This window comes from Lagenorhynchus albirostris, chromosome 6 (assembly GCF_949774975.1).
Source record: "Lagenorhynchus albirostris chromosome 6, mLagAlb1.1, whole genome shotgun sequence".
Taxonomy (NCBI): Eukaryota; Metazoa; Chordata; class Mammalia; order Artiodactyla; family Delphinidae; genus Lagenorhynchus; species Lagenorhynchus albirostris.
In genome coordinates, this window is record NC_083100.1 from 21,236,026 (window position 1) to 21,250,382 (window position 14,357).

Genomic DNA, 14,357 nt, shown 5'->3' on the forward strand with positions numbered 1-14,357 from the left:
AGACACCACTGAACCCCTTCTGAGACAATAATCAGCACCTTGGAGTATGTTTTTTTTTTTTTTTTAATCCTGGTTTAAAAATTCAATTATTGGGGCTTCCCTGGTGGCGCAGTGGCTGAGGGTCCGCCTGCCGATGCAGGGGACACGGGTTCGTGCCCCGGTCCGGGAAGATCCCACATGCTGCAGAGCGGCTGGGCCCGCGAGCCATGGCCGCTGAGCCTGCGCGTCCGGAGCCTGTGCTCCACAACGGGAGAGGCCACAACAGTGAGAGGCCCGCGTACCGCAAAAAAAAAAAAAAAAAAAAAAAAAAAAAATTCAATTATTTCCCTTTGAAGCATGAGGATGGATAGCTTCACTTTAGGCCCTAACATCAGCCCATCTCGCCAAAAGACATTTAACAAGACGAGTGATGTTTTCTACTCTTATATAGCAGTCCACGTGGCCTTCTAATCCCAACCTGGTCGTGGCGAGGAGGCAGAATTCCTCACATCCTTTCTCTGAAAATGGCTGCTGCTACTTAAGCACCTCAAGTATCTGGAAACCTTCATTAACTGATGCTTACTATGAAGTTTAAAATTAAGCAAAAGGCCTCTGCGTAATCATACTTCATAAATATTCATCTACTGTGTATGCCTCACTGGACGTTAACTCTTATGGGGACTGTGGTTAACAGTGCAGAGGGCTTGGCCTCTGTTCGCCCAGGCTCTTCCTATCCCAGGATCCAGGGCCGTGGGCAGCTTATCTAAGGAGACAACATGGAGTATGCTTTTTAAATTCTGGGATCTTACTTCCTGAAAGCGGGGGCCATATCTGTTCTTTAACAAAATGCTTTTGCCAGGCAAAGTGCTTAATAAAAATTCTTGTATACTCTAACTCCTTTGCCAAACAATATTATGGTTTTTTCCAAGTGCATTTATCGAGCTGAAAATTCAAGGTATTTAAAATTTGGCCTGAATTTGGCCGTAGATGAACATCTCCAGCCTTGTTTCTGCCATTTCCTTAGATTACTGTCCACCAGTCCCAGACCAAGCTCTCCCTTAGCTTGGCAGTTAATTTTTGAGTCTCCAGTTTTTCCTTCTACTACCTTATAACCAGCTGTTTGAGTTTCTAGAGGGCGGAGTGCTGTCTTATCATCGAGCACAGTGCCTAGCAAACAGCACAGGCTTAGCACATAACTGACAGATGCCAGGTGTGGTACTAGCAGGGCTGGGTCAACCAGTGACTATAAGTGACACTGAATGTTACAAACCATATACTTTTGAGTTACTCAATTTAATTTCATTAAACTTGCACCACAAATCTGAGGTATAATGAAAGACTACTGAGCTAAATAGCTATGTTTTTGACTCATAACTGAAATCAGATTCAATGCTCATACATCAAGCAGGAAGACACCAAGCATATTGACCATTTGTGTCAATATGAAGATCATGGGGCCCGCATACATGGGATGCTCTACTGTAAAGACCTAGATATGCCTTATGTTAGAATACCACTATCGTTCTACCTTGTTGCACATCACAACCATCTGAGGGGCTTTAAAAACTCAAAATCATGCCCAAAACACATCTCAAACCAACAGAACCTCAGGGGAGAGAGAGAGGCACCTGTCATCAGTAATTTTTCTTTTAAAATAGCTCCCCAGGTGACTAACAGGTGGCCTGGGTGGGAATCACTGGGCTGGATAGGTTTCCTAGCCTTAACCAGGGTCTAGGTTAAGCGTGGTTTATACTATGGACCAGGAACTCTAGAGGCACTGAGTTCTAGAAACACTAATCTAGTTACCCTTAGAATTTTACTTCTTCAAGAAAGAATGGGCATCGGGGCTTCCCTGGTGGCGCAGTGGTTAAGAATCTGCCTACCAATGCAGGGGACACGGGTTTGAGCCCTGGTCCGGGAAGATCCCACATGCTGTGGAGCAACTAAGCCCGTGTGCCACAACTACTGAGCCTGCGCTCTAGAGCCCGCGAGCCACAACTACTGAAGCCCACACACCTGGAGCCCGTGCTCTGCAACTAAGAGTAGCCCCTGCTCGCTGCAACTAGAGAAAGCCTGCACGTGGCAATGAAGACCCAACGCAGCCATAAATGAATGAATGAATGAATGAAATTTAAAAAACAAAAAAGAAAGAATGGGCATCAAGAAAATAATATCCACTGCAATAATTCATCTAAAGACAGGGAGCTACCCCTCAATACCTTTTTGGCTTCCTCAGCAGTAACAGAGCTTCCAGAGGCTTCATCTTTGGTGATCAGAGTAATTCCATCTAGAAAGTAATTCACAGAGTAAAATTCAAGTACAAAGAATCAATCCCAATCCCACCTTCCTTTCCACCACACCTCCTCCCATCTTTGCACTGGAGATCTTTAGAACTATAAAGGTGCTCTTCTCTATAAGAAATATAAAACTTTATTAAAGGCACTCAACTCACATTGCTCCTCCCATCTTCCATTACCCTTTCTCCTATTTTTGCTTATATAAAATGAAGGGCACATCGCAAATGCTACCAGCTGTGTGCAGTCTTTCTTGATTGACTCTCCCCTTTAGAACTCTCAGATCAGTTTGTTTATCCCTTTGAAATGGCTCTCATCATATCGTATCCTGTATAACTATTCGTACATATTTTACCCCTCCTAACAGATTATACTTTTCTCTAGGGCAGGGACTATGCTTTATTCATCTTTATATTCCCCTCAATGTAGTACATAGCAGGAGCTCAGTAAATAAGTGAAAACTGAATGACTATACTTTGGTCCCAACCCATGAGGTATGGGAATGTGCAGACATTTTGACTTCTAGTAGTGTTACTGGCTATTGACGGAATGGCAGGAGAGCCAAGGTCAGGAGGAAACATGCTCTTACAATGAATGGCCTTGTCTATCATTTAGCACAGTACATCGAGTTTAGCTCAGTGAGAGCAAATCAAGGATAGAAAATTTACCCTTTAGTTTTCTCTTTTTCCTAAGATTTTCTTCTGCCTCAAATGGCTGATGCATGAAACACTTTCAGAAAAGCACATGCATTTAACATCCATTTGCACCTAGAAATGGCACAGGTCATGTGTATTCTCTCAATAGGTTATAGGCTCTTAGAAAATATGTATCTTGTGTGTGTCCTACAAGTTTCTTTTCAGCAAGCAATATGCTAGAGGCATTCAATAAATACCAAAACCAATCGCTTTCATCTATTGGGTCGGCAGCAGGGACACAAAAGCGATTTGAATAAGCCCCACTCACCACCTATTCTAATAGCTTTTGCTCCCGAGTGTAGAAGTTAAAGGGCTGAAAAATTAACTGTAAGAGAAATGCTTGCCTGAGTGATGAAAAGCTGCCTGTTAGAAGCTGGATAGATAGGAATGCAACTCCTTTTATACAGAATTTGCATAGAAAGACAGGTTGAAACTAATTTGGGGGGCTCTACTTCAAGTACAAAGTTTCATACTTTGCAGTATCATTGTTTTCATAATATGTACTTTTAATAGGTAACCTCTTATATTTGGGTTCTGAAAGAAAATCAAGTCAGGTTAAAGAAAATGGGCAAAGGACATGACGGAAATCAAACACCAAGCCTAAAATTGAAAGATTTGCCCTCTTTCTACGAGTAATTTGCATTGGTCACTGTAAGTGAGGAACTGAATGGCTTTGGTGCATGAAGATGCTGGTCAGCTGATATGGAAAGCCAAAGAACACGGCAATGAAAGGTGGAGGAGGGGAAAATGTGGGGGAGGTCAGTGAAAGTGCTGTGGATCCAGCAGGACTGACAGGTCTAAGAATCGCAGAAAGGGGACAATGTCTGCCTGCACAGCTTCTTTACTCATCAAACAGAAAGGCGTAATCTCTGAAAGGGTCACGCTGCATAACGAGTTTAAGATGGGACTTATATGTTTACTTATTATTTATCACTTTGTATTTATGCTTATTAAGCAAAATTTTTAGTTCACTGAATCCTGAGCGTTTCCCAAATCCACATGGAAAGTTATCAGGTCCTCATATAACACATCACACAATATAATTTATATTTAGAATTTATACTTAGAAAAAAATAGCATAAATATTTGGATAAAAAGATAAATGACACCTTACCCTGGATGACAATCTCCCAGAAATGATTTAATTGTTTAACTTCCACTTTCTCTCGAAGGGCTTTCAGGAAACTGTTAAAGTGCTGCTCTTCTGAAAACTGTGGTAGCATGTGGAGGCAGAGGAGGTGGCAGGTCAGAGCTCATACAGAAACGTACTTCATCCCCAGACCAAAGCAGCACATATACAAGAATCCACGAGATTTATTAAAAATATATAAAATGTTCTTCTTTGGTAAATGGGAAACTGGCATTTCAAATTTCACCTTCATTTGCTGGGAGCCAGAAATCTTTCCATCTGTTGAAGGTGTAGAAATTTCCATAGCCACACAGTTTTTTTGGTGGCCTGGTACTTTGTTTTTTAAGTTTTAATATAGACAGAGTCAACAGAGTAATTTAGTGGGATGCTTGTGTACCCATCACCCAGCTTCCATAACTGTTAAGTCGGCCAATCTTGTTTCATCGATAACCCTCAACTTCTCCCACAACCCTTGGATTGTTTTGAAGCAAATTTCAATCACATTAGCTCATCTATAAATATTTCAGTATGCAATATCTAAAATATAGAGACTTATTAAAATATTCACAAAAAATTAATAACAGGAGCAAATAACCAGTCACATTTTCCCAACTTACTTTCTTTTTACATTTTTAGTTTAAAAAGGTCATTAAGATGGACTGGTATGTCTCTAAAGTCTCTCTGGGTCCTCCTCCATCTCCTTCTCTCTCTCTCTTTTTTGGAATCCAATGACCTGGTACTCTAAAGGACATGTGGTGGCAACAGCGCACAGAAGCGTCATCAGACACTCCATCCAGCCTTGGCGGGGGGGCATGGGGTAGGGTGGTAAAAAACCATTTTCACTACCTTTTCATCTAAGCAAATCTTTCTCCACCTGACTGAGTCATCCTTAGTCTTATACTAACTCTACTTTGCCAAAATTTTGTTTTTTTTGATCTGTAGGGAATTTGGATTATCTACCACTGAATCTTTTATCCCATTTTAATTTGAACAATTTTCTCATTTTCTTATCATTCTTTGTAACTACCTAAACAATTCAAGAAGTAATTTGTTCATTTACTCAGCAAATATGTAATAAGCACCCACATACAAACTAATGTACACTACAACCGTGCCTACTTTAAAAATATACTTTCTAATTTCAACTTACTCTTATCTAGAGTTCATGTATAAAAGCCTAGAAATAATTTGGAAGATTTTTAGATGCGTTTTCTAATATTCCTACTAAAACAAACAGAAAACCCCACAAAAGGTGGGACAGGAGTGCTGAGTTATTCATTTTCAGTGTTCTTTTTTTCCTGGCATTCAGATCCCCACTTCTGTCTTCATCAAATCCTTCTCAATAATTACACAACTATATTTTTTCCATCCATTTCCCTAAAATAGTTAGCCAAATATAATACAATACAATAGAAATTTCATTGGCTCCCTAAATAGAAATCATAAAGCCAGGGCTACAGAGTGTAATAAAAAGCTAACTCCCAGGGATAAAAGATCCCATCACCCACACATCTTTATTCCTCCTCAGAAATTACACCAATAGCAAAATGAGCTAGTCATTTCTACTTCCTTGGCATACGCTGCTCTTCACAGTAAGGATGAGTATTTCCAAAGCCCAGGCTTATTCGTGGGGTGCTGCTATATGTCTCCCCCCTCTGGTGGTGACCAACTGGTTAGGAAGAGGACACAGGATAGCATTACCTGAATGGCTTCTTCCCGGAAGACTCTGATACAGTCCATGCTCTTCATAAAATACAGTGTTTCGTTAGTATCCAAAAACTGCTCAATGTGATTTATTAACTGGTGACTTGCTAGAACATAAGACAATAAATTTATTTTCCTTGATTTGAGTGATGCTTGTTAGAGAGAATGTACGCTCTTTTGTGCTTGTAAGTATGTGTTATGGATCAAAAGCCTCGCGGTCCATATGCACAAAACCCATTTTTCTTGTAAGGGGGTGGATGGGAAGGAAAGATGAGATGCAAAACACTGACTTCAAAAGTCTACATTTAGAAAGTCTGCATAATACTTATTGACATTTGACAAGAAATAAAATTTCTAAAATGCTTAGAATTATAGCTAAATGCTCCTTTTGGCATTTCAAACACTAAGCTGTTGCTGCTTTTTATTTCCCCCCACAATTCAGGGGTCGTTTGGGTATTTCACAACTGCCTTTCCTGATACAGTCATAGAAAATAGATCTTCTATTCCCTCCCCTAATTCCACTCAAGATAAATGTCAAACAGTGTCGCACAATGAAAAATAATGAGCCAGGGACACTCCATCTTCTTCTAATCAAAGGTCAAATTAGAAAGGACCAGCTCTCATCTTAATTTCATAAAGTCCTTTTAGAATGGAAAATCATTGCTACATATCTTCTGCCCTTAGCTGAATCTGAATAGTCTCTAAGTTGCTCAGCACTCTACAGAGCCATGAATACTTAACAATAATGGTCAGCAAGCAACATCATAAATGCTATAGGAAGAGGAAATGCGTTGATAATGTTATAGTTTCCAAGGTAGTTTGCAACTTGAGACTACCTCATAAACAAAAAAATAAACATTCTTCATAAAAAAAAAAAGCAGAGGAAAATAAAAGCATAAAGTCATCAGGGAACTTAAGTTGCTGATCAGATCACAATAGACACTTATGATCTGTGTGGAGGAACAAACCAAGGAGATGTGCACCGTCATGGCCTAAAGGCTCACTCTCACTTGTCCCCTGAAACTGCTTGCTAGCTGGCTGTTCAGCAGTTTGTGCTGAATGGTCAAGATATTGTAATACTGCAGGTCTGCCATTGTCGTGGCCTCATCCAAGCATTCTCATAGTTACGAATGTGTGTGCGTGCAGTACTAAAGAAAACTACTTTCAAGGCTTGCCTATGAAGGCTCAAGGCCACTAACTGAATCGCAGTGACCTGAGCATTGCTCAATGCCTTATGAAAGAGCTGAAATGCGGTGCCTGCAGCATGTGAAACGGATTAAAAGCTGGACAAGGTATTTCCTAATATAATAATTTTGCAGCAAGAGAAAACAGCCCCAGTTCCCATTTCATCTTTTCTACCAACTAGGAGATTATGATCTCTATTACAATAAAGTACTTAACCAACTTGAGGGATTAAAGAAACACTTCCCTGCAATTTCAGGAATCTTTACCAATGTATCCGCCAGCAGTGAATTAATATCCAACTACAATTCAAAGGAGAGAAGGAATGTTTGGATGGGTCTTTTTAAACAAGGTAAATAGCCCTAATTAGTAAGCAGAGCAGAAAACCATCAACAAGAAACTCAAAGCAATAGAAGCTATCTCCCTTTTTTAGCCTGGAAAGGCGAAGTAACAGAAATGTTTGATATTTCCTATACCACTCAAGCAGTCTGCTTTCTCAGACAGTCTGATGTGAAGTTCACTCAGCGTTTCATATCTGTGCACAAATAAGAGCCTTTACAGGCCAAGGGCAGTAATCCCGGAGATGCCAAGTTTCTCATTTCTTCTGAAATGTGAATAAGGAGTCTCAGCAAGCTATAATGTAAATATTTCTCTTTGCTTGATTTAGTGATTATTTTAATTTAGCCTAGTACATATTTACTGTGTAACTGCTACATATAAAATGCTATGCTACATTCTATAGGAGATACAATTAAGTTGAAGATAAGATCCTTACCCTTGGGAAGTTTACAGTCTAACAGAGGATATAATACATATACACAAAAAATAGTAACAGGAGGTAAATGTGAACAGGGCTGTGAGTGGTACGGAAATATATCAACTATTCTGAATTTTAAAAAATCTTTGGTGATTAAAAGAAAGCTTCATGAATTAACATGGCATTTTTGCTGGGCAATGAAAAACAGAATTTGGCTATCAGACAGCAAAAAACAGAGTGAGCAAAAAGTATAAAGAAGAGAGGTGGGGGCTTCCCTGGTGGCACAGTGGTTGAGAATCCGCCTGCCTATGCCGGGGACACGGGTTCGAGCCCTGGTCCGGGAAGATCCCACGTGCCACGGAGCAACTAAGCCTGTGTGCCACAGCTTCTGAGCCTGTGCTCTAGAGCCCGTGAGCCACTACTACTGAAGCCTGTGCACCTAGAGCTTAGGCTCCGCAATAAGAGAAGCCACCGCAGTGAGAAGCCCGCGCACCACAAAGAAGAGTAGCCCCCGCTCACTGTAACTAGAGAAAGCCCGCACGCAGCAACGAAGACTCAACACAGCCAAAAATAAATAAATAAAATAAATAATTTTTTTTGAAAAAAGAAGAGAGGTGGGGAAGCACAGGGTGTATCTGGAGAAAAGCGCATGGTCCAGCACATGGAGTCCATGGACAGGAGTAGAGAAGAAAAAGGAGGAGGAAGAATTAGACAGGAGAGGAGGTGGGAAGAAAGGGAGTTCCAAGGAGGACGAACAATGTGTGCAAGGGGCCTGTGGCAGGATAGAGGAAGTGTAGGAAAAAAGGGGTTCAAGAACAAGCCTTTTAGGAACTGCAGCGTTTAGAGGTTGTACAGCGGCAAGGGAGCTGACAAAGGAGGCCAAGAAGGAATGGTCAGGGAGACGGGAAAAAGGAGGGTAAGGCAACACAGATACTGAGAGAAGAAATTATTTGAAGAGGAGAATTGTCTACTGTGTTATAAAGTATTACATAAATAATATTATGTATAATTATTATATAAATTCTGCAAGAAAGAGTATAATGAGCACAAAAGATTAAGTACTGAAACTTAGGGTGTCCTTACACCCAGGAACCCATGAAACAACTAGAGACTGCTGAATGGCTTTGCAAAAAACACAGCTTCCAGACCCATTTTTATCTTGAAATATGATGGAATACACACACACACACACACACACACACACAGTTGCCATCTTATAGAAAAAAATATTCAAAAGAAACTAAAATAAAGCAAGTGCAAAGCCAAAAATCCATGTGCAATAACAGTATGGAAAAGAAAAGATACAAAGAAAAGAAGTAGGAGTCCCAATAACCAGTTTCCATTTAAGAATGAAGTCTTTATGTATTTGCAGGCCTATCTGGATTTAGCTTTCTTATTTACATGTTAGACTGTTCTGTTCTTTCCTCCAGAAGGTTCAGGAATGCAGGTACTAGATAAACATATCCAAACTTCTAATAAATCCAATGAATACACAGAACCAGGTTTTGCCCTTCTAGGAATACTCAGTTACATGGCCTGTGCGTCTGGTCCATAGTTCTGAATTCTGTCCCTCTACCTAGACTATTTTGTGGTTCACTGACTATAATGAATCATTTAACACCAGTAAACAGATGTGATGGATGATGCTTTAATATACTGAATATCAGAATGGGATGTGGATGAGGGACCTCTCATCCAAACTTTGGTGGCATTTCCCTGCCATTTTTAATAAAAGTAAAACACAGAAATGGCTAAAAAAATAATGTACTTTGACTCTCCCTTTCCCCCTGCTCCTCATACAGGAAATGCTGATCATCAGGGTGCTTTTCTCTGCTTCTACATCAATTATAGGGTTAAGGAATGGCCTGTCAGTGTTCATACTCAGTAAATCACAGCCCTAATTATAATTCACCAAAATGCTTTTCAGAGTTAGTCAGAGCCTCAGTAATACTCATTAGCAGGTAAAATAAGAAATGGCCACTGGGAAGGCCATCCGTCTTAGGATACCAGGTCAGGCAAAGGCTGTCATTTATCTCAAGAAGTTTTCAAAAACAAGATGTCTATTCTGGATTTCAAAAGTTTCTGTTCTGGATTTTGAGGTTTATAATAGGGACATTATATATTAAGCCAGCATCTGACAGGAGTACAGACTGTCGATACATAAAATGAGTCAACACAATAATACTTTAATGTTATATTAAAATGTTATCGAGATTCAGAAGTGTCATGTAAGAGGAAAATGGCAGTGTTTCCTTGTTTAATCTCTTTAGAGAAAACATTCAACACCTTCCAAAGTCCTACAAAATGTGTCATCTCCCTTCCTGCTGCAGTCACAAACATCTGGGGCCATGTGCTTGCTGGCCTCTGACTTAACATTTACTTACTCCCTCTGTTCTCTGCAAAGATGTTTCCAGCAAAGTGAAAGGAAGTCATTTGTTGTGGGTTTTCCCCTCCATCGTACAGAGCCAAAAGAGCAGTGGGTTCATTCAGCTGTCACACATTATATATAAAGGACTGGAAAACCATCTCAAATGATTTTGCTGAGCCCAGGCATCATTCAGGATGTTTCCCAGTTTAATTCTTCTCATGATCTCAATCAATGCCTTATGAGAATTTTACTTATTGAAGAGGTGCACATTTTGCAGATGTCAGTAGTTAAATCATTTTTAAATGTCGAACAGTTTACATAGTCAATGGCATCTTTATAAAACAAAATAAGGTGACAATAAAGATCAAGCATTTAAATCAAATAAGTATATGATCAGATCAGTCATTAAGAGAATTAAAAGGAATAACATCTATCAGTAGCAAATAAAAATCTAAGCAAGTAGTCCAGTCTGCCGCCAATTAAATCCACATGTAAATTACAATCACTGTTTTAAAGCAAAAACTTAACAAGAAACACTTGCCTGGTAAGAAAACAAGTCTGTGTTTTTAATAAAGGTTACAGAAACAGCAATCTGTCACAAAGAAGCTTCTTTGTGTCTCTTTACTATAGGGTATAAATTGGCCATTGTGGTTAGAGGCTTCGTGTATTATTGGCCAGGGTCCAACCAGAAAAACAGAAATCACTGAATATTTAACCAGGAAATTTAATGCAGGCAACTGTTACACGGGTGATAAAGAACTATTAAGCCAACTGAGAATGGGTGCTGTAACCCAGAGATTAGGAACAGCAAGAAGCTCCTAGCACCCCTGGCACTGTGGAGGAGAACAGAACAGAGCAGAAAAGAAATGGGAGGGGGAATAACTAAAGTTCAGGGGCCTGTCCTATGGGAGCCAAAACCATGGAGGACTTGGAGCTGCTGCCCTACTCGGTAAAGGAAAAAGAGAAATATCCTGGCTTCTCCCTCCTTCCTTACTTCCCCCCAATCTCTCACACTGGCTGAACCCAGTAGGAAGCTAGCAGCTGTGGGAGCCTGGAAAATGCAACCCGCAGGGGCAGGACCTGCCCCAGTCCTCCCCCCAGAGCTGGTGCACACAGGGGAAGGGTGAGCTACATACACTTCCCTTTCCTTCAGGTTCATGATGAAACACAGTCAACAGGTTTCTCACAATTGTGTGGACCATGTTGATAAACCTGAGTAACTAGAAGTGACTGAACCCTTCCCGTGGTATTCATGTCCTTTCAGGAGCAAATGCACTTCTGAAAATATAAGTACAAAAAAAAGGTATTCTAAATATTTTCCCTCTAAATGACATTTTATGCTGATTTATTTCTTAAATACCCTTTCTGCTTCCATTTCCAAAAGAGTCTGGATCTAAGATACCAAGAATTTGTCCTGAATGTCTGTGCTCCTTGGTCTGGTGTTATTCCCGTTTTTAGTCTTACACTCTTTAATGAAATCTGCTTACTAGGGGAAAATAAATCACTGGTGGCAACAAAAGAAACAGAACTAGGGAAAAAATATAAGCTTTATGAACCTGAAAGTGAAATTCAATTGTTGTCTTATTTTTAAGCAGGTGGACTGTGGAGTAGACACAGCTCTGTCCTGCACTCTGCCTCTGCCCCACCCTTCCCCCTTTTAGAAACTGTTGTGCTAGATTCTTTGCCCCCCTTTTAAGAACAGAAAAAGTCAGTAGATACGACAGAGAATACCACAGCAGTAATATTATGCATGATCAGTAGCACAGGAAATTGTACGAAGGTATATAAAGCACTGACCACTTCAACAGTACAGATATAGCCCTGGTTTTTTAAATTATTATTATTATTTTTCTTACCAATAACTAAAAAACTCAATTAAAACCTCAACGTTTAAGCTCCATAAGTTTAGTCACAGCCCATTTTTTCCATGCTTAACAACTTTCTCATTAAATGCAGTCATTTCTTACAAACTGCACTAATAAAAGTAAGTCCTGCTGGGTGTTTTCCCCCCTTTTTAAATGCTAACTTTTCATTGATGTGTTAAATTAAAACCCCAGGCACAGGAGCAGAGTAAATGCAAAACCTTTATTGTTAGACTCCAATCCTGCAGACTATGATATCTCTCTTGTTTTATTTTTGGAGTCCTACTGTGTAGCCACAGGAAGAAAGATTTTGAAGGTCTCTTGGTCTTAGCTCACTCTAGAAAAAAAGGTGATAGTGTAAGCTAATGAGAACTAAAATAATGGCATCTGGTTCAGCCCACTGGCTTCAAGACGAGTTTATATAGGGAACATTATGACAAGTCTTTTTCATTCTGGATGAATAATATTTCTCATCTTAAATAACTTGGGTGTAAGACCAGACCTGTTCCCAAGTCAGCTGGAAATTTTTAAGTTTGCTGGCCAATGGGTGGGTTTCATGGCATTCTATGGTCTTTTAATTTTTTTACTAAAAACACTCAATTTAACTATTAAAGACCCACTGAACATGTCCCATAAAACCTGAAGGTTATTAGCTCATATTTACAGGGCATATAGCACTTAAGTTAAGAACAAGGAACATCCACTCTTTAGTCTAATTCCTCCATTTCCAGAAAGGAGTGCACTTAAAGTAGTGCAAAACTGGGACATGATGCTAACATAAGAAAGAAACTAAAGGAAGTTCTTTTCATCAAATGAGGAAGTGATTTTTTGCTCCAGACGCACAGGCTCAGCGGCCATGGCTCACAGGCCCAGCCGCTCCGCGGCATGTGGGATCTTCCAGGCCCGGGGCACGAACCCATGTCCCCTGCATCGGCAGGCGGACTCTCAACCACTGTGCCACCAGGGAAGCGCTCGAGGAAGTGATTTTTTTAGCTCATTTATGTAATGTACACATGCTATATGCTTGGCAGTGTGCGTTGAGGTTGGGAGTAGGGAGTGGAGAGGGCAGAGAAAGAGCATCTCCAAGATTTTTTTTTCTTTTTCCGTAATTTTCTAAGGTCCTAAAACAAATTCTAAAACTTGGTGAACCATACTAAAATATGATAATTTACTAAATACTAAAGTGATACAGAATTCAGAACACCATCTAGACTCGATCCCATTCTGGATGAGTGGTAGGAGGGAGGCAGAATGCAAGATGACAGTAGTGCTGTAGTAATTTTATAGTATCTGTCTAGCTTCAGACCTGAGTGGATGTCATCAAACTAATACAGGAAGTTGGCAGAAGGAACCAAGTAGCCATAGAAACAGTGCAGCCAAGAGAAAATGCTCTGGAACAGACCAATCTGGCAATGAGATCCAATTAGAAGTTGGTAATTGAATGAAATTGAAATTCATGGATTAGCTGAAGAGATGCAGTGAGTGATGAGTCAGACTCCTCAGCAAGGGGAGAAGCAGGCGGCCACTAGTTGAATGTGCTTTTGTGGATGATGGAGGAGGGGATGCAGCTGGATGCAAACATCCAGCACTGTTTTACAATATGCCTCAAGAATTTGACTCATTCTTAAATGGAAATATCAAGTACCAGAAATTTTCAAACCATATTCCATGTAGTAAATCTTCTTGAATATTGGTAAATAATGATGTACTGTGTTTATATTGTATCTCTCCTTAAGGACCCCTCATTTATTTTCTTTCATTTTTTTAAAATCTTTTTCTGATTTTGTGAAGCAAGTTGTATAATATTCTAGAGCTCAAATTCAGAAATGTTATTTTTCTCTACTTCTTCTTCGATGAGGCTAAGATTTATAAATCAATACAGAGAACCTGGGGATTAGTTTTGCTGTAATTCAAAAATTCAAATCGTTATTATTAAAGACAGTGATGGAAACAAAAAAATTACTACTAACCGGCAGTACTCAGAGAGCATAAAAATAAATAGAGGTTTTATTTGTCCCACTGATGGCAGACCAGCAGCAGCATCTTTGATAATGAATCGTATTACAATAAAACTACCACTGGGCATTAGTAACCCAGCATACACTGGCTCTTAAACCTCAAGAATCTCTTTAGAGGAAATTTGAGGGTGAGAAAAAAGAATGGACATTCTTTGTGGAAGAAATATCACGAGCAAACATACAGAAGAGCTGGAAAGCCAAGAGTATTAGCGGGAGTACAGTTTGGTTTGAGTACAGGGTGCACAGAGGGGACCTGTAGAAATATGGGTCTAGAATGGTGGGATGGGACAAGGTTGTGGAAAGTCTTGGCTGGGGGACTAATTTCAAAGAAACAGAGAGTGACTAAGAAGGGCTGACCCATAATCAGAT

The 14,357-nt window shown here is 39.9% G+C and overlaps 1 protein-coding gene across 2 annotated transcripts in view; it reads right to left on the reverse strand.

Moving 5' to 3' along the window:
* The window catches only part of XRCC5 (X-ray repair cross complementing 5), a 100,249-nt gene that overhangs the window by 14,203 nt on the left and 71,689 nt on the right, over positions 1 to 14,357 (reverse strand). For both annotated transcript variants that reach the window (XM_060152160.1, XM_060152159.1), the window contains 3 exons: positions 5,799 to 5,908; positions 4,083 to 4,179; positions 2,199 to 2,266 (listed from right to left, as the gene is read on the reverse strand). In XM_060152160.1, coding sequence (XP_060008143.1) covers positions 2,199 to 2,266; positions 4,083 to 4,179; positions 5,799 to 5,908 — 275 coding nt within the window. The remainder of the gene's footprint in view (positions 1 to 2,198; positions 2,267 to 4,082; positions 4,180 to 5,798; positions 5,909 to 14,357) is intronic.